This window comes from Apaloderma vittatum, unplaced genomic scaffold, assembly GCF_000703405.1.
Source record: "Apaloderma vittatum isolate BGI_N311 unplaced genomic scaffold, ASM70340v1 scaffold10790, whole genome shotgun sequence".
NCBI lineage: Eukaryota > Metazoa > Chordata > Aves > Trogoniformes > Trogonidae > Apaloderma > Apaloderma vittatum.
Window position 1 is genome coordinate 41,774 of NW_009694005.1, and position 23,366 is coordinate 65,139.

General features: G+C 41.6%; 1 protein-coding gene across 1 annotated transcript in view; it reads right to left on the bottom strand.

Annotated features, from left to right (window-relative positions):
- Positions 1-23,366, bottom strand: part of MET (MET proto-oncogene, receptor tyrosine kinase) — a gene marked incomplete at its 5' end in the record, with an annotated part of 55,531 nt that overhangs the window by 17,596 nt on the left and 14,569 nt on the right. The window contains 6 exons of the mRNA XM_009865899.1: positions 3,617-3,835; positions 13,071-13,170; positions 14,035-14,199; positions 17,184-17,320; positions 17,536-17,638; positions 18,669-18,829. Coding sequence (XP_009864201.1) covers positions 3,617-3,835; positions 13,071-13,170; positions 14,035-14,199; positions 17,184-17,320; positions 17,536-17,638; positions 18,669-18,829 — 885 coding nt within the window. The remainder of the gene's footprint in view (positions 1-3,616; positions 3,836-13,070; positions 13,171-14,034; positions 14,200-17,183; positions 17,321-17,535; positions 17,639-18,668; positions 18,830-23,366) is intronic.

Below are 23,366 nucleotides of genomic sequence, written 5' to 3' on the forward strand. Positions count from 1 at the left end.
TCTTCAACAGACTCAACCCAACAGCAAAACAACAGAATCTCTCTTGTCCTGAGAGCTTCCCGTGCTGGCAGGAGATGGGAGCACTTCTGAAGCGGTGTCTGTATGGTGATGAAGCAGAGAAGTGCCACTCCGTCATGACCCCTCTGACTGTGGCACGGTGGGCACTGGGAGATTTCAAAGAGCCACATACTTGGCAGAGGAAGACAGTGAAGATGTGAGACCTTGCGAGGCTTGGTAGTGTGGAAGACAAAAAGGCTGGCACTGAAGACAAGAAGGGCTGGCACTCATGGCACACTATGTTTTAGATAGAAGACTTAATGTTTTCTTGTGTGTAACGTTTTGTTACAAAAACATCTTATGGTCATCAGGGGAAACCAAACAGAACCTTTCAATTGGTACCCACTGTCATTTGGTGAAAGCCAAATATGTCACACTAGATTAGTTTGATTGAAAAACTTGTGATAAAAGCTCCCTCCACCCCTCTGAAACTAATTAAGAAAAAGATAAAAGAACTTTGGTTTGGTAGAACAGACTGTTCACTGAAGCAAGCTGCCATTTAATTTCATGCTGAGTTTGCTTAATTACTGCACAAAATATGACCATGAGGCATGTAAACTTGTGTGTGTGTATTTTTGAATGTGGGTACGGGACGAGGGAAAAGTGTTGCCAATATGGCTTGTAATGATCTTTTGGCTCCTGATTATAATTTCTGAAAGTCGCCTCACTGTTTTGATAGAAGCATCCCACTAGAACTAATTCTATTTAGAGGAAGACGTTAAATTGGTGCTTGTTCATGCTTTGTTCTAGGAGACCAGCTTTCACTAGTTATTCTCCAGTTGGTTGTCAGGAAATAATCAGTGCATTAGGCTTAGGTAGACATCTGCATTGGGTGCCATGACTACAGGTGACATCAATGCTACAAAATTGTGACATTTGTCAGTCGTCAGTGGGAGAGTGCTAGGCCAGTCTTTGTTATCTGAATGGCTTCTTCCCAGCAATAAGTAACACTTCAAAGGAGAATAAAAGGTTCCAGAGTAAAAGAAAGAAGAGAGTCAAAAACTCCCTAATTTTTAACCTCGGTTCCTGGGAAGATTATGGAGCAAATCCTCATGGACACTTTTCCAGGCAGAGAAAGTACGAGAACACAAGTGGGAACAGCCAGCATAGGTTCCTAAGGGTGGATTTGGCCTGAGAAGCCTGACTGACTTCTCTGAGGAGATGACTCGTTCTGTAAACGAAGGGTGAGCACTGGACACAATGTTTATCTTGATTTTAGCAAGGTTTTCAACGCAGTCTCTCTTGGCATTGAAAACAAATGGGGATGGCATGGACTGGCTGGATGGACCATAAGATGGAATGAAAAACTGATTGGCCATCCGCTCAAAGGTGAACCGCAAGGTGAAATGAGGAAGGAGTGTGCCACAGTAGTGATGAAGGCTCACCACATACTTTAGCAGTAGCAAAGCCAGTGGATTGTAGGTGATTGTTTTCCTCTGCTCAGGACTTGTGAGCCCACATCTGGAGAACTGTGTCAAATTTTGAACCTCACAGAATGCGTGGGATACTGACAAACCTGATGAAGCACAGCAGAGGGCAACTGAGATAGGAAGGGAGCTGAAGCACAGGATGCACAATACAGGATTAGTGGAGCTGATTTTTTTTAAAGCTATAAAATCTCTATTCTTGGAGATCTTCAAAACTCATCTACACACCACCATAGGCAAATTGACCTAATTTTTAACTTAGTCCTGTTTTGAGCAAGGGGCGTTAGACTATGAAGACCCCCAGAGGTTCCTTCCAATCTAAATTATTCTATGATTGTTCTCAAAACAGTCTTCTTTCCAACTGGTTGATATGCATGACCTGGAAAATACTGGAAAACACTGCTGTCACTGCACAGAGGCACTGAGCCATGCAGCAGCTATATATTCCCAGCTCTCCGCTGACCCGCACACCAGAACTCTTTCTAGTGTTTTCTGAACAGGAGAATTGCTCTGCAGTGGGGAAGGGGTGATTCTATGGTCACAAGTACCAAGCAGAAAAACAAAACAAAAAAATAAAACTCAGGCTGATTATTCTTTCGAATTCTCCCAGAACACTCTGTGGAAACAGATCAGTATTAAGAGAGTTGACTGGAACCCAGTGTGGCTGACAGAGGCTCTGAGGTGATTTCCTGCAGCTCAGGAGCTGGCCCACTGGATCATCTTGGGAGTCAAAGACTCAAGATTTCATGACTGTCATAGGGTAAAAGAGTTTTGGCTTACAGAGCTATGGAAAAACTACACAAAGAGATGATGCCAGCATTAAGACTGATTGTCCTCTGCAAAGCAATTGTTACAGATTATAATCTATAGAAGTTAAAGCTTGTCTATATAAATTACATACATACATACTTAGATACGTAAAATGGCTCAGGTTGGATGGACTTAAAGACCATCTAGTTCCAAGTCCTCTGCCATGAGCAGGGACACCTCCCACTATACCGGATGGATCAAAGCCCCATCCAGCCTGGCCTTGAACACTTCCAGGGAGGGGGCTTCCTCAGCTTCCCTGGGCAACCTCTTCAAGTGCCTCACCACTCTCACAGTAAAGAATTTCTTCCTCATATCTAATCTAAATCTGTCTCTTTCAGTTTGAAACCAATACCCCTTGTCCTGTCATTACACTCCCTGATAAAGAGTCCTTTAAGTACTGCAAGGCTGCTGTAAGGTCTCTCCAGGGCCTTCTCTTCTCCAGGCTGAACAACTCCAACTCTCCCAGCCTGTCCACACAGGGGAGGTGCTCCAGCCCCCACATCAGCTTTGTGGGCCTCCTCTGGACTCACTCCAACACATTACATGTACATAACAATAAATTTCATAAACATCCATTGTAAATTAGAAATACCTGTATTTATACTGATTCTATTTGATACTCTAACTTGGAAAAGCACTAGATTTCAAGAAATTGGATTCTTCCAAAGTGGATTTAACTTTCCCTGCAGCACAGTACTAGAGAGCAGCCCATGCCTGAGACGGCCCCAGATTCCTAAGAAATGTTTCTCAGCACTGTGTAGGCCATTCTCAGTGCTCTTTTAAGAGGCATTCAGCATCGAGTTTGCATTTTTCATGGATTCATAAATATTTAGGCTACAGTGGTGACTGATCCTCATGAGTGATTTTGCGCACAGGCCAGAGTTTCCCTCAGCTCTAGAGAACCAAAGCTGCTAGGTCGCTTTCTAAAGAAAACTCCATGTCTTTCGTGCCGAAGGACACAAAACCGTGTGACAGTAAGAGCCAGGATTCACGCGCAGACCACGCACTTCAGGTTCTGGGCTGCTGGACATGTTTAATCTGACCTGGTGATGCAGAAGCTAACACAGTGTGATCCTCTCAGAAGATGAGAAAAGCCCCTCCATCACCCCTCCAGATGCCAGCAACCACTCTGGTATATATCTATGTTTTCAGTTCTGCATCTTTTAAGTTGTGGCAGCTGGGGGCTCAGGTGAAAGCAGTACCTAACACACTGCCCCTTCTGCCCTTGCTTCTTTGGAGCTTTCTTTATTTCATCAAACTATCTGTTCCATGCTATGCTGCTGATGTGTGCTTGCGAGTGAATGAAAATCAACGTTTCTTACCTTAATTTCCAGAACGTTTTGGTTGCCTCTTGAGATGAACACTGGCTTTTCAAAATGCTTAAATACAGGATTATTTACATAATCAAAATCAAAGTACAAAGAGCTCACACCATCAAAAACAAAGAACACTTTGGTTACAAAGGGTGGTTGGAGATTGAAGGCTTTCAGTGAAGGAGTTGTACAGCAGATTATCTCTGAGCTAGAGCGGTGGCTGCATGCCTATAAGAAAAGAAAGAGGTAATTGCAGTAAGTACGTGCATAGGAAGTCACTGATGAACATAACTGTTCTTTAACAATACACATATATTGAAAAAATAAACACCAGGGTTCTTGTTCTTCTTTAACCAAACCAAGATCCTGATCAGCACTACACAGTGGTTATTTAGAGCTGGGAGAAAAGTATAAAAACTTCATGTCAATGGTGTTTGCACTCTTGTTGAGGAAATGTTCAAGTAAACAAGTTTCCTGGCCTGATTGTTCACAGCACTTTTAAAGTAAATATTTTGCAGATAATTAATGGAAAATGATTTTCAAAGCCAAGGACCATCAGGAGGCTAGCCTGATGTACTGAGCAGCCACGATTTAGCTTACTCAGCCTGTGTCAGAGTGACTGCCACATGAATTTTTCTTCCTTTTTTACTAACAGAGCAACAGAAAGGGACCAAAGAAGGAGGTAAAAACATGGTCAATGAATCTGACTCAAACAGCAGAAAACTGAAGTAAAGCATTGTTTACCCGCAGTGTAGCCAAGTCACTATGTTTCCAGAAAGACACCACAGACTCTGTGAGAAATTGCTTTAAAGCTAAAGCCAAAGCCATGGTGGGATTCTGGGCCACAAAAGCTCAGCAAAGTGTATCTTTCTAAAAATTTATGTGCAAGGCCCCAGATGTGTGCCATTCAGTGACACAGGTGTGAACCTGGGAGTGCTGACTGCAGGACGTGCTTCACACTGTATCTCAGACCAGATGGAGATGTTTGCCCCTCGCTGCAGCACAGGAGCCTGCGAACAGCAGGTGTGAAGCCACACTTGCCCCTCACTCTGCTGTAATTCCTCGTGAGGGTCTGCTCTGGAGCTGCTGGTGCACCCCACACTCCAGAACACCTGCCAGAGCATGCTCTGTCCTGTGGGGGTGTGACCCCGTGTGAAAAGCCTGGCTAGGGTGCTTCCCTCTACCCCATACCGCCTTGACACAGGACTCAGGAGACAGGGAAGATGGACCCAGTTGTCTCCTAAAATTACTGCTGTATTGCAGCCTGATCTGAAGCAGAGTTTAGGCAGTTTGCAGGGATATGAATCCTTGCAGATGGGATTCATCCAGCCTGCAGCCAGAGAAGTCCACTGGAGTTAGCTGTCTAACTGGCCTTTGCAATCAACAGAGGGAAACAGGCTCACCTAGAGTGGGATTCATCTGGTCCATTTTAGACAACAGCTTTAATTAGATTAAAACTGCTCTAGGATGGCCAGCTTCTCCCTCTGGACTGTGAAGGTTTCTACATGATGAATTTGACTATTATGTCAAAAGCATATCTACAGGCAGCAATGGGAGGCACGGTGGGTGCTGGGCAGCATCACACAAACTGCAGGGTGGCTTGTCTGGGATTGTATCGTATACTCCCCTCTCTCTGTGCCTCCCTTTCATGCTGCCTGTCGTGGATATGGTTGAAAGACTTCTGGCAAAACCAGAATTGCTTCAGCTCCACAGAAGCATTGCTCTTCCAACTGTATAAAAATTCTCTAAGTAGTTCCCTGTACACTGTGCCCTGGCAGCAGAGATTACACTTTGGTTTTTTAATAACATAAATAGAGTGGCTGACATGTGCCCTGGTAAGAATGGGGCTTAGCTCCCAGTCATCATAAATTTTACATTTGTTCCACAAGAAATTTTCCTAGAAAACCAACACTGCTGTTGAATACCTTTGCACAAAAAAGATACATTTTTCTGTTTTGTTTTTCAAATTAAATTGGTTCTTATTATAAAATGCTGCCTGAAGGAGCTGTGAAACAAGTTCACATTTGTCTTTAATACGCTAAATTAATGCAATGTAATTTTGCTGTTTCAAATCAGTGACATAACCATTCAAGCTATATTAGTTATATACTCACATTAGCTTGAAAAGTGGGATTAAATTAGCTATCTAAAAATCAACACCTTTTCTTATCACCGCAGCAGTTCATGTTTCTCTGTGTAATATTGTGAAATTTTGAATCTGCCAAGGGAAACATTTTCAAGGCTCTGAAACTGAGCACTACAGTTCTTGAGCTCTCCTACAAGGCTTACATGCCTGTGAGCTCGGCACTCAGTTAAATAACTTGGTGCAACTCTCGGTGATGCTAATGGGACTTGCACCCATGTAACTAACAGCTCGTTTGGATTCCTAGCACAAATTCAGAAATATTCGTGCATCCCCTGTGACAACAAGGTAATGTCTGGGATGCAAGACAAGGCAGAATTTCTCTCCATTTGCTTACAGTATTAGACTGTTCTTCCTCTTTTGAATATCTCGTTATACACCACTGACTCTGTCTCAGGCTTTGTTATATCACATGGATCTAGAAGTTTATTTAAATCCGTATCGTAATAATAAGATGCATCATTAGTATAATGGATGATCAAGCGATACTTTTCCAGGATATATGAATATTTGTAAAGATCTATCATACTGCGTCGATTCTCAAAAGAGATTCATAAAATCTATATATAATTTTAAAACCAAATATGTTCCAGGTAATCACTGTATTTTTGATTAATGTAAATTCATTAGACTTTTTATCTACTGTAGTGATGTCCCTTAAATGAATAGCAGTGGTATTCATAACTTTGTTTGTGGCTACCTATTAGTATCAGATACTTTACTTTATCAGGCTGGTCTCTGAAGACGAAGCTTTCAGAAAATGATAAAAATCTAATAATACACTTTGGAGGGGATGCAATGTGACTGATTGGTAAGGTCAAGAAAAATCTTATTTGCAATGCCCTTATTGCTACATGATTTGACATGACATTTTTACCTTGAAATTGGTTTTAGCAATTGAAGAATATGACGGTTTAGTTTTCAAGAAATATTGGATTGACGATCTATAAGGAAAAAAACCCTAATTCAATCTATTGCCTTCTCAGTTAAGATACTGCCTATCACCCAGCACCTTTAACTTTTATTTAATTAGGCTTTAAAGTACATTCACTTTAAAAGCTATGCCTACGTTGTTCTTCTGACCATAATCTACATCTGAAGACAATAGGGAAGAAAAGATGTAAAAATTATGGAGCATTTCACAAGCCTAAGTAAATACTGTACCCCAAAGGGAATAATAATCCATTGCACAATGCATATGACTCATCCCTTAAAGGTATGTATTCTTGTTTCATTTGGAAAATATGACCCTTGAGGCAATAAATTCAAACCTGACCTACAGAATCTGAACTTTGGTGCCCAATTCAATTTTTTTTCATCTGATAGAACAACAGAAAAAGTATGAGGGAGGATCTCTGAATTCCAGAGGTCTCCCAGCAGCTGACCCCAAAAAAGTGGGGCAGTTGGACATGTATTACAGGATCTGTAGCAGTCATAAGGGAGAAAAGGGCCAACTTGTCCTTTCATAAAAAGTAAACTTCTGGAGTTCTAGTGAGGAATGAAAGATGAATGAGCTTGAAGACGGATAGAGAGGCTCTGCAACTGTCTTTGCCAAGGCATGATTTCTCAGTAGAAAGAGATGAGAATTCAGGCCCAACTTGAAGAAAGCCCGTTCTGTGTAGGTGAGAAACTGCGCAATGACACTCAAGCTGAGTATCCTGAAGATTGTTCAGAGAACTCATTGTTTTTTGCTGCCATTTCAGGTAATGCAATGGATGGCCCTAATGGATTGTAGCATTTTCTTTCTAGTTGTCGTCTTGGATGAAGGCATGGGAGATGATACTTCCAGTCTATCAGACCATTGGATCAGAAGGTAGAGTAAAACCTCTCCCGTTCCTGGGTCTGAGAGCCATCCCTTCACACGTCATGATCAGCACTGACTGGGAGTCTAAATTACTCCCTGGACTTGGGGAGGTCAGTGTACCTGCTAGAACCACATTCCTGGGACCGCAGTGAATTCACAGCACAAGCTTTTCCCTGACATTCCTTGCTGCACTCCTTCCTTGGCAGGAGATGTGCATGAGATGCAGATTCAGCAAAGAAAGAAAGGTCAGTGGTTCCCCTTCGTGAGGGAAACTTTGCTGGGCTTCTGTGGCAGCTTTATGCCACACAGTCAATACAGAGAGAGGCTGCAATCCTGAGCGTCTTCAGATAGGTACTCAGGAATATCTTTAATAATCACACATTCACCATCCACAGTTTTCAGGGAATTTCTTCTGTCAGTATTTAATAAATCTAAGATAGACAATCACAGGTAGATTTTGATGAGTATTATGAGTTTGGATTGTTCATGGACTTGTAAACATTGAAAAAACTACAGGGTATTTTAAAATTCTCCTGTAATGCAGCAGGAAATGGAATCTAGTGTGGAGCAATTAAGAAATGTTAAGATCATTCAAGAGACTACTTACTGAAAAAATAATTAAAAGTCTGTGGAAAAAGATGATCTTGTATAGCTACAGGGTCAGTTGTTGAAGGTCATGCATTAAAAGGTGCTCCTCCTTAAATTTGCGACCTTTCCTATCTTGGGACATTCATGGTTAGAAGAGATTAAGAAGTGGGAATATATAACCAAATGGGTTAATTGATGGAATATTAAAAATGCTACAGCACAGGATCCCCAAATGACCACTTGTTCACTATTGGGGAATCAATGCAAAGTACAGGCTTTCAAAGAGAAAATATTGGCCTCGAGTGCTTCAGAAGCAGAAGAATCATCTAGCACAACTTACAGCAGAGGCTAGAAGACTTTAATTTTGTAAACGGCATCCTGATCAAACACATGCCAAACTGTGCAAAGCTGTTTTACAGGCACAGTGCAAAGTGAAAGAAAGGAATGAGCTGCCTCCCTCCTTGTGCACCTTGCAGAGGAATCGGACGTGTGAGCAGAAGCGAGAGGGTTTGTGTATCCTTATGCATTGTCTAGAGCTGTTGGGAATTTATGCAGCACTGCCTAAATTAATATTTTTTGTTTCTAGTCAGAACAAATGGTCAAAAGAATTAATGAAATACAAATTAAAAAGAAACACATTGCAAGTATTGAAACATATGGCTCAATAACTCTAGAACATTTTTTTACTTATTGAAATACCAAATTTGAAGAAGGCAAAATGCATTATTTTCATAGTGTTAACACAGAATGTAATATAAACACAACTAGTGTGAACATAGTATTGAATAATTTTAAGGAAATTTAAATAAATATGAAATGAAAATGATAAAGTTGAAGCAAGGCATTTTTGCCTTATAGAAGAAAGAGTTTCAGAAATACTGAACTTCAAACATGAAAGCTGAAAAGCTCAGCGTAAATGTTTCTTCTACAGAAGGATGGCATACTGCCCCCAAAACTTTTCAGTCTCAGTGAAATTGCATTTCTTGTGGGAAGTTGTTCCAGGAAAATTCTTTTTACTGGCTGTACTGCTCATCTTTTCCACGGGGGCAGAAAGAAAAAGGCAGAGAAGAGCAAACGCCCCAGGGCCTATCAGCTGGTTCTGCTCCTTGAGGCTTTGGGATGCAGAGCATCCCCAACAGCTCCCGCTGCTTACACAAGTGACCCTCTGCTCACTCTGTGACTCCATCAGGGCTCTAGGCCACAGTCACACCCAAAGGAGTGAATTAAGGGCCTGCGGAGAGAGAGCTGACATGAAAAGTCGTAGAATCATAGAATGTTAGGAGTTGGAAGGGACCTCAGAAGATCATCTAGTCCAAGCCCCCTGCCAGAGCAGGATCCCCTAGCGCAGCCACACAGAAACGTGTCCAGGAGAATTTTGAAAATCTCCAGAGAAGGAGACTCCACAACCTCTCTGGGCAGCCTGTGCCAGTGCTCCGTCACCCTCACAGCAAAGAAGTTTCTCCTCATGTTGAGGTGGAACTTCGTTTGTTCTAACATAAACCCATTATTCCTTGTTCTATTGCTGGGCACCACTGAGAAAAGATTGTCTCCTTCCCCTTGACACCCACCCCTCAGATACTTCTATACGCTACTCAGTTGTCTCCTTTCAAGGCTAAACAGCCCCAGTTCTCTCAATCTCTCTTCCTAGGAGAGATGTTCAAGTCCCTTAATCATCCTTGTAGCTCTCCGTTGGACTCTCTCCAGTAGGTCCCTGGCTCTCTTGAATTGGGGAGCCCCAAACTGGACACAGTGTTCCAGGTGTGGTCTCACCAGGGCAGAGTAGAGGGGGAGGAGAACCACCCTAGACCTGCTGGACAAACTTTTCTAAATGCACCCCAGGATCCCATTGGCCCTCTTGGCCACAAGGGCACATTGCTGTCCCATGGACAACTTACTGTCCATTAGGATTCCAAGGTCTTTCTCCATGGGGCTGCTTTCCAGCAGGACATCCCCTGATCTGTACTGGTGCCTGCCTTTAAATCAGGCACCACCAGTTTTAGGCAAAGGGGAGAGGGCCTGGGAGGTGGCAGAAAGAGTGATCAGAGTTCTAGGCAACAACACTTACCAGGAGAATTTGGAGCAGTTTGGTTTGTATTAACTGGAAAAGAGAAAGGCTGAATCATAATGTAGTGCAAATATGTAAAACTAGCAGGAGAGACTAGTAACCTGTTGTTCGTGCCCACTGAGGGTTAAAGAAGAAGACAGCTAATTAGCAGCTAGGATTTGGGTTAATTATTAGAAAGAAGTCTTTCCAAACCACTAGGTAAGCAGGTAGAGCAGCTCTCTCCAAAGCTTGTTTAAGCAAGGTTGTGAAATTTCTTTCACAAGGAGCTTTAATAGCAGCCCAGACAAATATCCGTCAGGCAGCGGTCTGGGTACATTTGCGGGCCAGGCTCGGTCTTTGTGGTCCCTCCCAGCTGTAGTCTCCTTTGATGCTTTGGGATGTGTTTCAGTGCTGGCTTTGGTTTTCCCAAGAGCCAGAGTTTCTGAATGCTGACAAAAGCAGCTTCTCAGAGGAGGCTGGTGAGAGAAAAACTGAGAAGAAAAAGTGCTTAACAACAGCTAAGGAAAGTGACTCAGCTCTCCTCTCTCAAACTAAGGAAGCCAAAAGGTATATAACCTCAGCTATAGGGCTTCTTGATCGTTTTGATTCGTGTTGCACTGCTTGCCTGGGTTTGGTTTATTCAGGACCACAACCTGTTCTCTCCTTTCTAAATGGGGCAGACACTCATTGCAATGCTCCAGATCTCTGCTGGAAATGGTTCCTCATCATTGTTTATTTTTGTAATGACTGGATGAAAGTTTGCTTTTTGGTAAATTGCTCACTCACAGAGCTCAGAATCTTTAGCGCAGGATGGGGCAGGCTGCAGCCATAGGCATCCTCCACCAGCAATTTCCTCAGTTACACAGTGCAATCTTGTTTTGCCGCTTATAAATCTTCCCCTTCCCCCTGAGAATTAATATCTTTCCTTGAGAAATAAGCTTGAGGTAATGACTAGTGGCAGAACAAACGGCAAGCAGAGCTGGGCTGCCACAGAGGCCGAAGCCTTTAACTTCAGCAGAGTAAAATATATTGCTTGGGCAGCAATATAAAGTATAAACCACTCTGGATTAAAATCCGTTTGAGGTTATAGTCCACCCTTTGTGCAGGGAGAGTAAACTTGTGTACAGATGCTTTTACACCAGGGCAGATGGTACGTGACATCCTTATAGAAAAGGAGGGTCAGACCTGCCTCTTCTGGTGTGTTGGCAAATAACACGTAGACTGCAAGGTATGACAAGGAAAAGGGAGGTAATTCTGACTATGTCCATGTCCATGTCTTTTTTTCAATAGCAGGTTAAACAGTAGGATAGCAGCAAACCATTGCTCAAAGAGAAGTTTGGTCCCCAATATTTTTGGGGAGAGTAAAGTCTGCAGTGTTCATTGTCTCGAGTTACCAGCCGCTTCTGGGTAGTGGATTTAGTTCTTTAAAACTTCAGATCCTTTCCAAGCTGTTCAAATTCTGAGGAATTCCCAAATATTTGACAAGCAAGGTATGAAAAATCAGGGCCTGAAGAGAAGCGATACTGCATATTCTCACCGGGAAAGAAAGAAAGCAAGTGAATGATCTTTACTTAAAAGAATGCTCAAATCCACACACAGAAAAATCTAAAAAGTTGATTTCAGCAATGATATTTTCTTTGGAAATCTTTTGTACCTTGAAATAATCATGCCCACATTACTCAAAACCTATTAGATTTTGAGTCTTGTTGATTTCATTGAAATATTTTGCTTTCTGACTCATGGGTAAAATGTCTTTTTGATAACATTGAACACTGTATTTCTTTGCAGGGGCACTGATTTTCAGATTAAAATCTGAACCCACTGAATTACAAGCCACGATTACATGCAGCTGAATTCAGGTCCTGACACTCATAATACTATACAAATTAGGATCATGAAGAATATTATGACCTTGAAGCTACAAAAGACTGCCAATTTGCAGACATACCATTTAAAATGCTTTGAGCAAACCTTGGTCTAATACTTAGAATTCAATACAGTAAAGAGTGTATGATCTTCATCAGAAATAAGCTGAGAATATGAGCAGCAGCGTGGCATGTCACAAAGGATGGAGGTTAATTTAGCTTAGTAACAGACCTTACATGGTAAGAAAGTGTTGGAGGTGCAAGACAAATCTGTAGGCAAAAGCTTACAGGAAACAGTTCTACTACAACTAGCCAATAAATGTCATCTTTGCCTTATAAAAATTAAAGTAGATCACATGGTCATATCTGAACACTTTATTTAGATACAGACACTGTGTATTATCAACTCAGGTAACAAAAGAAGGCTCAAATCCCTGACTGCTCATGCAGAGGTACCCAACTGCAAAAGCCTAAACCTCCCTTAAAACGCTGCTGCCGAACTTTGATTAAGTTAGGAAAGATTTGTCCTGGTAGGTATTTTGGCAATCGTATATTCTTCAAAATAATACAATTTTATATACTTACTTTTCTACTTTCTTTGATACTTGTTCCATTTTCCTGTTATATCCACAGTCACCATTTGAATATATTTCCTACCTATCACAGTAGCACTTGGACTTGCCATGTAATCTGACACACCTGTATTCATTGTTCTGTGTTTAGTCACTGAACTTGCATTGTTAAATTGCAGTATAATGATCTTGTTATCAGACACTGTAAAAGCCTTATTTCTTTGGAAGAGATTCCTTGGAAACCGCTGTTCTACCCTCAGCTGAATTTCAAATTTGTTCTTGAGTTTTGCCTATGCAGTAGAAACAGTCTGTGCAGAAAACACCACAATGTCGGTGGAAACCCTCAAGTTCCAAGGCAAAAATCAAAGTATTTTGACTGAAAATTCTGTGCCATTCAACACAAGAAGATGACAAGATAACAGATTGTCTTCTCCCAGACTGACTCACCACTGAGAAGTTCATTCCCAGTTTAGGTACAGTAATCACCATCTGAGGAAAGCACACTGAGTTCAAGTTGATTCCCTGAGCTGTGATTGTACTTCCACCACTAAAAAAAAAAAAAAGAAAAAAAAGAAGATGAGTAGGATAATGATACATCTGCTATGATAATCTTAATTACAAATTATATTTTAGAGTAAATGACAACATAAAACCAGAATTAGGGATATATGGGGTGAATGCAAATACATAGCTCTGAGCAGTGAGATTATTTTTCTGGGAAACAAATTATACACTTGCTGTAACAACTAATCAAATACAAGAAAAGAAAAATACTTTTTAAAATTGTGGTGTGCTAGGTTATAAAACAAATGTGTACACTTTAAAGGAGGGTGTATACTTGTACATAGCATTTGCTAACCTACCTAACTTACTACTCTCAGTGGTGCTGAAAAAGGTGTCTTTTTTACTGCTGACATTTTTTTGGCAAAGGCGGATGGCTTAGATTAGAGCTACTGAGACCATAAATATGTCACTTAAAAACACACACATACTACCATAGATATATATTCATAATATTTATGTAGCACTGGATTTAGACTATTTTAAAATCCATTTGCTCTCTGGAGTACCACTGATTTGTCACATTAAATGATTTTCCTCCCTAGTCAGTGTAATGTCCAGACGTGGTGTAGGAGACACACTTAGCTGCACAGCAGGTATCTCAGCAGGACATCACAGGTACTCTCTGAAGCAGCCAGGACTTAAATCACATACAGAAAAGAGGTGCCCTTCCCCCTTCTCCTTCACCTCTGGAAGGAAATGATCTGCCCTCTGCAACTGCACCGTAACAGAAGCAATTGGCATGGCAGATAGAGATAAAAATGCAATTTCTTCTGACAGATTGCTGTGCAGCATAGCCATTCTTTTCTCATTCTCCGCTTTTCTTACTTCTGTGAGAAACTTTACTCACCTAAGAAAAGATTTGGCTGGATGAATTTTTAAAACAACGGGGTCTTCTCTGTATGTGAAATGACCGCTCGCGTCTCGAATAGCTTCATCGATTCCCACCCTCACACGATATTCCTGGGGAATTTGCTGTGCTGGAGTGTAGCACTCCACTGTGCTCGCCGATATGCTGTAAAGACAGAAAAGGGTTTGCCTATCAGCATTATGAAACACAAACTCAGTTTAAAACACTGTCCTTCAGTGAGCTTCAACCCAGCCTAAGGATCCACTTGTAAAAAAAAGGCATCAATTGCCACACTGGATGATCACATTGCAAGAAATAAGCACAGTGTGAGGGAGAAACAGCAGCACCACCACCTAGGCTCAAGGTTCATCTTAACTTCATCGATTTGCTCCTTGCCTGCTGGAAGACGTTTCTCCCGTGCTGGTGACAGCCACACCAGCCCTTGCATCTTGCAAGGCAGCTTCCAGCCTGGAAAATGACAGCTTGCCACAAGTGTAAGGAGAATGATTTGCTCTGCTGTAACCAAGAGATAACATCTTTCTCTTTCAAATCCACAGTATTTACCTTGTGTTAAAAATCTCAAGAAAAGGTGCTGGTGGGGGATGTACCAGCATGTCAGAGATGTCCTACCCTGGGGACACCTGCTGACTCCAGTGCTGATGGGCAGACACAGTGCAAGGAGAAGGGAGAAGAAGGTGGAAATTCAGGAAGAGTGAGCTGAATTCAGCACAAGAGCAGAGTCTCTGGGATATTCACCTTCCCCTTGCTCTCTCATGCTTGGCCCTGGAAGTCTTCCTCCTACACTGAGCTTGGTGGGTGAGCAGGCAGCAGAGGGGTGAAGGAACCTGAAGTGTGAAGCACATAAAGTGTGCCCGCAGGAAGCAGGGAATATCAGAGGCAAAAGTAACGATTGGAGAAGCAAATGTAACTCTATCAGCTGGTTTCAGTAATTTGGACCCAACCACATGCAGGAGTGGCTCTTTACCACCTTTTTAAAGGTAGAAACAAACCTTTGATCTAGCTGCCCTCAGAACTGGGGAAAGCTGCCAGTTTAGGTAGAGAAATACCTGCCCAGAGAAACTAAGACCTGCACAGTAGTCTCCAGGCAACTTGGCTGGTGAGAAACAAGGGTGCTGCGGATGCTTACTGGGTAAGTCCCAATACAGCTGGATACCTTGAGGTCCACCTGATCACACAACCCTCGGCAGAGCTGCAGGCTGGGGGAGGAATGGCTGAAAAGCTGCTCAGCAGAGAGGGACATGGCGGTGTTGATTAATAGCTGGATCAATAGGAGACAGCAGTGTGCCCAGGTGGCCAAGAAGGCCAAGGGCATCCTGGCCTGTATCAGGAATAGTGTAGGGGAAGTGATTTTACCTGTGTACTTGGCACTGGTGAAGCCACATCTTGAGCACTATGTTCAGTTTTGGGCCCCTCACTACAAGAAGGACAGTGAGGCACTACAGCGTGTCCAGGGAAGAGCAACAAAGCTGGTGAAGGGTCGAGAGAACAAGTCTTATGAAGAATGGCTGAGAAAACTGAGGGAGCCTGGAGAAAAGGAGGCCAAGGGAAGACCTCTCTACAACTACCTGAAAGGTGGGGGTCGGTCTCTTCAACCAAGTAACAAGTGATAGGACAAGAGGAAATGGCCTCAAGTTGCACCAAGGGAAGTTTAGATTGGCTATCAGGAAGAATTTCTTTACTGAAAGGGTTATTGGGCATTGGAAACGGTTTCCCAGGGCAGTGGTTGAGCTCCTGTCCCTGGACATATTTAGGAGTCCTGTAGACATACTGCTTAGGGATATGGTTTAGTTGAGGGCTTGTCCGTGTTAGGTTAATGATTGGATTTGATGATCTTAAAGGTCTTTTCCAGTTTAGGCAATTCTGTGATTCTGTGAAAGCAGATGTCTGCCTCTGAGCTGGCTGTCATCTCACCCCCACAGTAGATGTCTGAAATGGAGCAGACGAATCATTAGCAAAAGGTTTGTATATTTGTCCAGTAGTTGACCAGCTGAGATGATGACATCAATAAATGCCACCCTAGACAATTAAGTAGTTATCTTGATAGTGATTAAATATCAGACTGGAATACCTAAATCCCTTTCCTGATTTTGACAGACTTAGCTGATTTGATCAAGAGTATACAATAAATCATTTAGCAGCAGCTAAATGGAGCTCTCCTAACTTTGAGTTTGACATCAACTAATTGACAATTGCATCCCCACATTTTCTATAAGTGTGATGTTTCACCACTATGACTTTCCATAACCATAAGGAGAGACTCAAAATTTAGAGGAATTGTTGGACATCCTGTTTCTGGAATACAGTGGGCCAGATTCTATCCTTGGCCACAGAGGTGACAAATCTGGAGCCAACCTGTTGTACCTGAAAACAGGACCAAGCAGGATTTGGGCCACACTAAAATGGCTACCAAATTCATAACGCTTGTCTGCCCCTAACAGAGAATCTGTGCTTGGTATTTAACATTTGTATTCAGCTGGGACTCAAGACATTTTCACACAGAGCACATCAAAGATTCTTGACTGGGCCCCTATTGGACCCACAAGAAATTCTGTCTTAATCATCAAAAAAATTCTGTATACACTAGGAAAAATCCTATATTGATGCTGCTTCTGATTTGGAGACTGTTTGCTGACAGTAGCGCAGAAATAGCTGATCCTCTACACAGGATACATGTTCGCATGCTGGTCAGGTTTCCGACAAGCAAACCCGTAGGAAATGGTGACCAGCACCCACTGGACGCTCATTAGGAGATGCTGGATGAACTAATGCAAGAGAGAGGGCTGAGTGTGTGACAATCTGGCTGACAAAAACGATGGGAAATGGGCAGTTTCTAGTCCATTAGAAGCTGGTTTGCTTCTTCTCTATGTAACCTTTTAATGAGGTTAATGAAGGCATTACAGGATAAACAAGTCTTCGAGGGAACTATAGTCCCTTCTGGGAACCGTAGTCCCTTCTAGGAACCTTTCAGACATCCTAAACTCAGGATGTAATCTAGAACTGAATGCTTATCACAATATCAATTCTCCGATACGTAACATGAGGAGAGCTAAGCATGTTTGTGGTTTTTTTTACTCCAAGACATTTTAATCAAGGCATTTCAATATTAAAGGCATCAGTAAATACATTACCTTTTCAACGTGCATGGCTTCTCACCAACAAAAATTCTTCTGGATTTTCCACTGTTTAGGTATTTTCCAGCTACAGTTAGCAATGTTCCTCCAGATTTGGGGCCATAGGTGGGAGAGATACTTGTTATTACAGGATTCTGAAGAGGGTGGGGTTTAAAAATAAGAACAATGGATTGTTAAATTACTTTCAAAATGCTGAGAGGAAGAATCTTAAAACATTTATTAGCATTTCAAGGAAGTTATAATAAAAGAGTAATACAGAATTACCATACTGGATTGGACTCGTGAGGAGTCTCCTTCCAGTTAATATTGAAGCTAATTTTGACAATAAAGTTTTAATCATAATGCTTACCACATACGAAAATGTTTTGAATAGTGTTTTGCCTTGTCCAACAGAAATACTACTGGATATATTAGAACTTGGAGTTTTTGCAGCAGGAACTGTGCATTCCAGCCTTTGGAAAACAAGGAAAAGACGGGATTACTTTTTGTGGGTTTTTTCCTTAATTTTTGTATTAAAATAGAACCACTTCAAACTCATAATAATGGAGGATCCATACTAAACAAATCATCAATCTATGTGCCTCAAGGACATTTCAGAAATAACAGCTAAAAGAACCATGGTCATCTTCTTTAACACTAAATGCAAACAATGTGGTGTTTATCCTCGGCCAGATAAAATAATTTTAGTAGGTCAAACACACTTCAGAAAAAAAAAAGCAATCTAGAGAAAACAAATACCTCTCATTCGACAGATGAATTGGTTTTTGGAATTTTCCTTTGGTGTCAAATTTTGCTAGACAACAGGATTAGAAAATAACGCATCATATACACTAATCTGTTGCAAAAATTTAAATATTACCACAAAACAAACGTGGACTTTGGTGGCAGCGTGTGTCAAACATTGCTTTGGTAGTAGATAGTCATATGCTTTGAAGTGAGAGAGGATATACATTGAACTTCCTTTTTCTTCAAGGTAACAACCTGAATAACCCCTGTCCTAAACTTAATACATTAGCCTTGTGTCTCAAATACTTATTTCTGAGGAGGAGAGGAGCAGCTGAGGGTCATAAGCCTTTAGATGACGAAATACCACATTCTTCTCACATTTCTCTCCAGCAGCTTCACAGATCAGGAGAAGAGAAGTGACATCACTGAGCCCAGTAGGATCCTGGCCAAAGGAACCTGCCCCCTTTTCAAACCTTTGAATAGTTTCATTCTTGCCAGCTCCCACAGACGGTGAACAGCATTTCGTAGACAAAGCCGAAAAAGCTGCTGCAGGAACTATTGGCATTGACTAGATTTATCTGATCTCCATTTCAAGCACTTTTTCTTGGGGAGCTTATTGAACCAAGGGATCGTTTCCTGTTTGGATTTTCAGAACTGGAGATGACACATACAGGCTGAATGTTTATATTGTAAAAAACATCTATACCACATAAAGAACATCTGTATAAAAGGAAATTCATATTCTAGGTTTCTTACTTGTTTTTGTTGCTAGATTTTGCTTCCAGAGCACAAATCTGTCCTCCGATATGGATTACTGTATTTTTTAATTCAAATCTATTATTTTTGCTGAATCCAAAGTCCCATCCACACAGTGTTAGTTTTGTCCCACCTTCTAATGGAGCGCTGCTTGGGAGAATCTGTTCAAAAAATATTGTGTTAGTTACGTCAGGTTTTCTTGAATTTCAAACAGAGTTAAAGAATGTGCAAAGGAATAATTTCAGAGACGCATTTCTTCTGGTAGACTATGTCCTACTATTCATCTTAATTGTTCTTCACCTTTCATTTGTCACATTATGAGCTTTCTCTGACAGTAGCAATAAATAACAAAACCTATACTAGAAAGCTTTGAAGGACAGTGTTTAGGGGCACTGAACAAGCTGTGCATTGTCATAGTCTTTTAAATCCTACTGTTCTTGTCTTTCACATCTTATTTCTGGCATGTTAAACATACAATGTACTTATTTTGTTAGAAGCTGAATGCTGAACACAAAAGAGCCCCCAAATGACCATTTTTTTGTCAGCTTGATGAAAGTCAGGTTCAGAGTGAAGAAGCTTCAAAGACCCCATAATCCGATATCGCGTTGGCTGTGATAAAGTTAACATGACTTTTGCTATTCTTTCCTTAAATCTTTTACATTTGGTCACCTCTAATTCCAAGTTAAAAATAAACTACCCCTCAGAAACACAGAGACAATCTACAAAGGAAATGCTTTTTTTTCTGTATATTGTAAATTGTGCTGTAAAATATAACAATGGTGGGAAAAATGTAGGAACACTATAGAAGTCTTAAAAAACTCAGTTACTGGTCAGTACTGCCAGTGGAAAAGAAAAAAAAAAAATCAAAAAGACATTGATTCAAGGTTTATGGGGACTTCTAACAATACTGCATAATTTTGCAAACATACCAGTACCACGGACAAACAACAGAAAATGGAAGACCGAATTTACACTTGTTGTCATAGTGCCTAAATGTCTTACCCTTAATGCTTTAGTGATAGTAATTTTGCCCCCAAAATGCAATACAGCCGTGCCTTTCAAAGGACCCGACAATTTTCAAGCTGAAAGGAAAGTGTTTGAGAGATACTTGGCTATTATTTCATCTGGAAATCCAGTAAGACAGCACATTTCTTTTCAACTCGCTTGTAGCTGTACTTCAAGACTCTCACAAATGAACTACTGTAGTTAGAAAGGCAGCTGAAGAATACTTCAAAAGAATTATACCATATATTCTATATGGGGAAATTTACTGCTCGTATTAGAAACCAGACAAAGAGTCTGATCTAAAATGCACCGAAGGCAGCAGGAATCTTTCCTACTTTAATGAGCTTTGAATGAGCTATCAATGAGTGAAGAAGAGGAAACCTATGCAGGAACAGTACTTTTGCACAAACTCCATAAAAAAAACAGCGATGCTCACACAGCTCTCTGACATACAGCACTGCGGCTAAGAGCATGGAGCAGTACTGAACCACATGGAGTCTGCATTATTCCCCAGTTTAACTTTCCCCTATTTCTTTGGGTTTTTTTTTTCCTTCAAAATCTGGATTGACTTCAGATCCTAGTGTTCTACTCTACTTAATATCTCAGCACACTATTTTTGGAGCAACAAAACCCTAGCAGAAACCGAAATTGCTCTGTGGGGGTACAGGATGTCTTGATGGTTTGTACAATAATGCATTGACGTGTCGCATTTGAAGAGTTCGAAATGTAAGCCATAAGTTAGCAAAATAAGTGCGTTAAAATTAGGCTTCACAAAGACATACAGAATAAAAACCAAAAGCACTTAACTCGACTTGGGTGATCTTAACTGCCAAAAAAGACTTGTGATAGCAGCCCATGTGTGCCTTAACTGAGGGAGAGCAGAAGTATTTACTACACTCTGCCGGCAAATTTAGGAGGCAAGACCTCCAAGTAGATAGCAAAAAATAAACTAAATCCTAAATTTGTGTGTTTAAGTTTTGCAGAAGTTCCCCCAGAGTGTTTTCATTCATGCCTTCATTTTTGTTCCATTCGTTCTGTGTGATGAAACCTCTGCAAGTCAAATGTGGTTTCCCAGACTTGTTCTTCGGAGAGTCAACAGGAATGAATAGTCAACCTCCTGGACTTCGCACTGAGGTATACACAGGAATCTTCTGTGCTCTTACAACATACAGGTAGTACAGAAAGTAAGCAAAACCCGAATCAGTTAAAAATGCTATGAAATTCCGGATTGAAAAAAGTTCTTTATCATGAAGAAACTCCACTGATAACATGGAGCAAGTCCTCCTGCAAGGCCTGCCCTTCTGCTTGTCCCTGCTGCTCTCTGGACTTTGGATTAAGGCAAGGAAAGTTAACTTTTCTTTTTGAAAAATTTAATTGATTGTGTTTTCCTTTTGCTTACGTTGACAGCCATTATGCTAATATACAGCCACATACTTTATAAAATGATGGAAGAAAGTACCTATTTATTAAAGTTTCAACAGCCCATCCATTTTAATTAAGAGGCAAGAACATGTACAGGCCACATGTGAAATTTCCAGCAAAACCTCCAACCTAAACAAACAGCAGAAAGCCTGATGTTCTCGATACCTCTGAGACAAAAGCCAGCTAAACCAACTCCCTTTAAAAACAACAACAAACCATGTCAGGTTTTTAACCAGAACAAAGAATCCAAAGGGAGATTGACTTATTTCTTCTTTTACACCGGTCACCTTTCAGCGCGACCTGAGCGCCACACGCAGATGCCTGCAATTCGTTCCAGCATCAAGTAGTCTCCTCCAGGCAGACTCCTTCGAGTCCCCCAGCTTTCCCCAAAGTTGTCCAGGCTGACAAAAGACGCCTCGCTGCTGGCAGAGGGGGTGGATGGGAGCGGGGTACAGTGCTGAGGTGCGGGTTGGGAGCCAGGTTGTGGTGGGGACGCATCCCAGTGCCAAGGGGTATGCCTGGGCAGAGCTGGAGCAATGTGCTGGCCCCAAGGGCTGGGGTGCGGGGCTGCTCCCTGACACCCATGGCTCCAAGGAAAAGTGCTTAAAGGAGGTCAGAGAGATGAAGGATCTATAGGACTCCAAGGGAAAACACTGGATTTCTTCTCTGCCACCCTCCATGAGAGGAAAATCTATAATGTTTTTTTTTCCATTGCGCACTTTGTGCAATAACCTGGGAAAACTGTTGAAGACTTAGCTAATGCCCATTGGAGCAGACCCTCGGAAAAGCTCTGTGTTCCCCTCAGGTTAAAGCGATTGCATGACATCTCTCAAGCAATCTGTCCTTCTGAAAGCTACAAAATACTAGGGGGGGCTTCGGACTGAATTTCAGACTCTATGCAAAGCAGGTCATCCTCTGTTTGTTAGGAACAAAACAAGCTTGTTTCTCATATTTTATGCATATGGGTTTAAAGACAGATCAGAAGATGATGAATAATCTGTTTTATATTTTTTTTCAGTAATAATGTTAAATGTCATGGTCCAGCAGAGCATGAAATCTGTCTTAACAGCTATCAATCCAAAGGGATTTAAGTACCCAGCTGCATTTTTTTCCTTACAAGCCTTCTAGAAGCAACTTCTACCAACTTGGGCACGCTGTAATTTGAGATTCACTTTAAGATCCATCAGTGTCACAGATCCATATTCATTACAGGGGTAGAGTGGGCTTGCGCTGAGCAGGGAGGGCTGAGCCACGTGGGGCAGGGGAGCACCCACCCAGCCCCACGACTTCTGTCACCACCCCACATCCAAAGCATGCTCCCCTGGATGAGTCCTCCCAGTGACTCCATAGGGACTTCAGAGGTGGCCCCTTGGTCTGAGCATCTCCACATGGGCTCCAGGCGTTTGGTTATTAAACCTGCTGAGTGCACACACTCATAACTGAAATTACAGAGGGCTATATGAAGCTCAGCACTTCTGAAAATCAGAAACTAAGCAGTTCAGAGCCTTAGAAATCTTTTTGGAGGCATGGCAATATATAGCCACTGCTGGAAAATTTTCCCAAGAAAAAAACATTAAGGGATGCTACTTGTGCCTGAGCTCTAGGAAAGACGAGATAAGCTGTGCAGGACAGGTGAGTCGCTTGGGCCTGCAGAGACATAAAAATGTATCAGGACTAGTTCTCACTGTTTCCCTTTGCACTGGTCCTTTGCCCAAAGGTAAATGGCAATAGAAGGCAAGGCAGACACATCCCACCCTGCCCCTTTCCATCTGAGTTTGATTCCTATAGTGCTTCATTGTTTGTTAATTGAATTTTGCCTGTGCTAGCCATAAATTTTGCATCTGAAAGGTTAACGCGGAGAAGGAAAAAAAAGCCTGCAAATGTGTATTTCTGTATTATCAGCAGTTTTGCCCGTCTAATTTGTAAAAAGTTGCTGTATATGAAATCATCAGCCTGGCTGAAATAAATACACTATTTACGTAAGAAAACCTTTTGTCTCCCTTTCTCTCCGAGAGTTTAGCATGTCAAATTCCCATCTCCATTTATAAGCTGCATGCCCATAAAGGAAAATGTAGTTTTAACTACACAGTGTAGTTTAAACACCATAATAAAAGTAAATGGGTATAAGTGCTACCAGAAAGTTTTGTACTTCTCGTTCCCTCAGTTTTCCAGTCTGTTAACTGCCCTATAAACCTCCACCTTCATGGGTCGATCTGGTTGCATAGGCTGGTACGAATCCTGCGTTGACCATGGCTAAATCAAAGCAGGAAT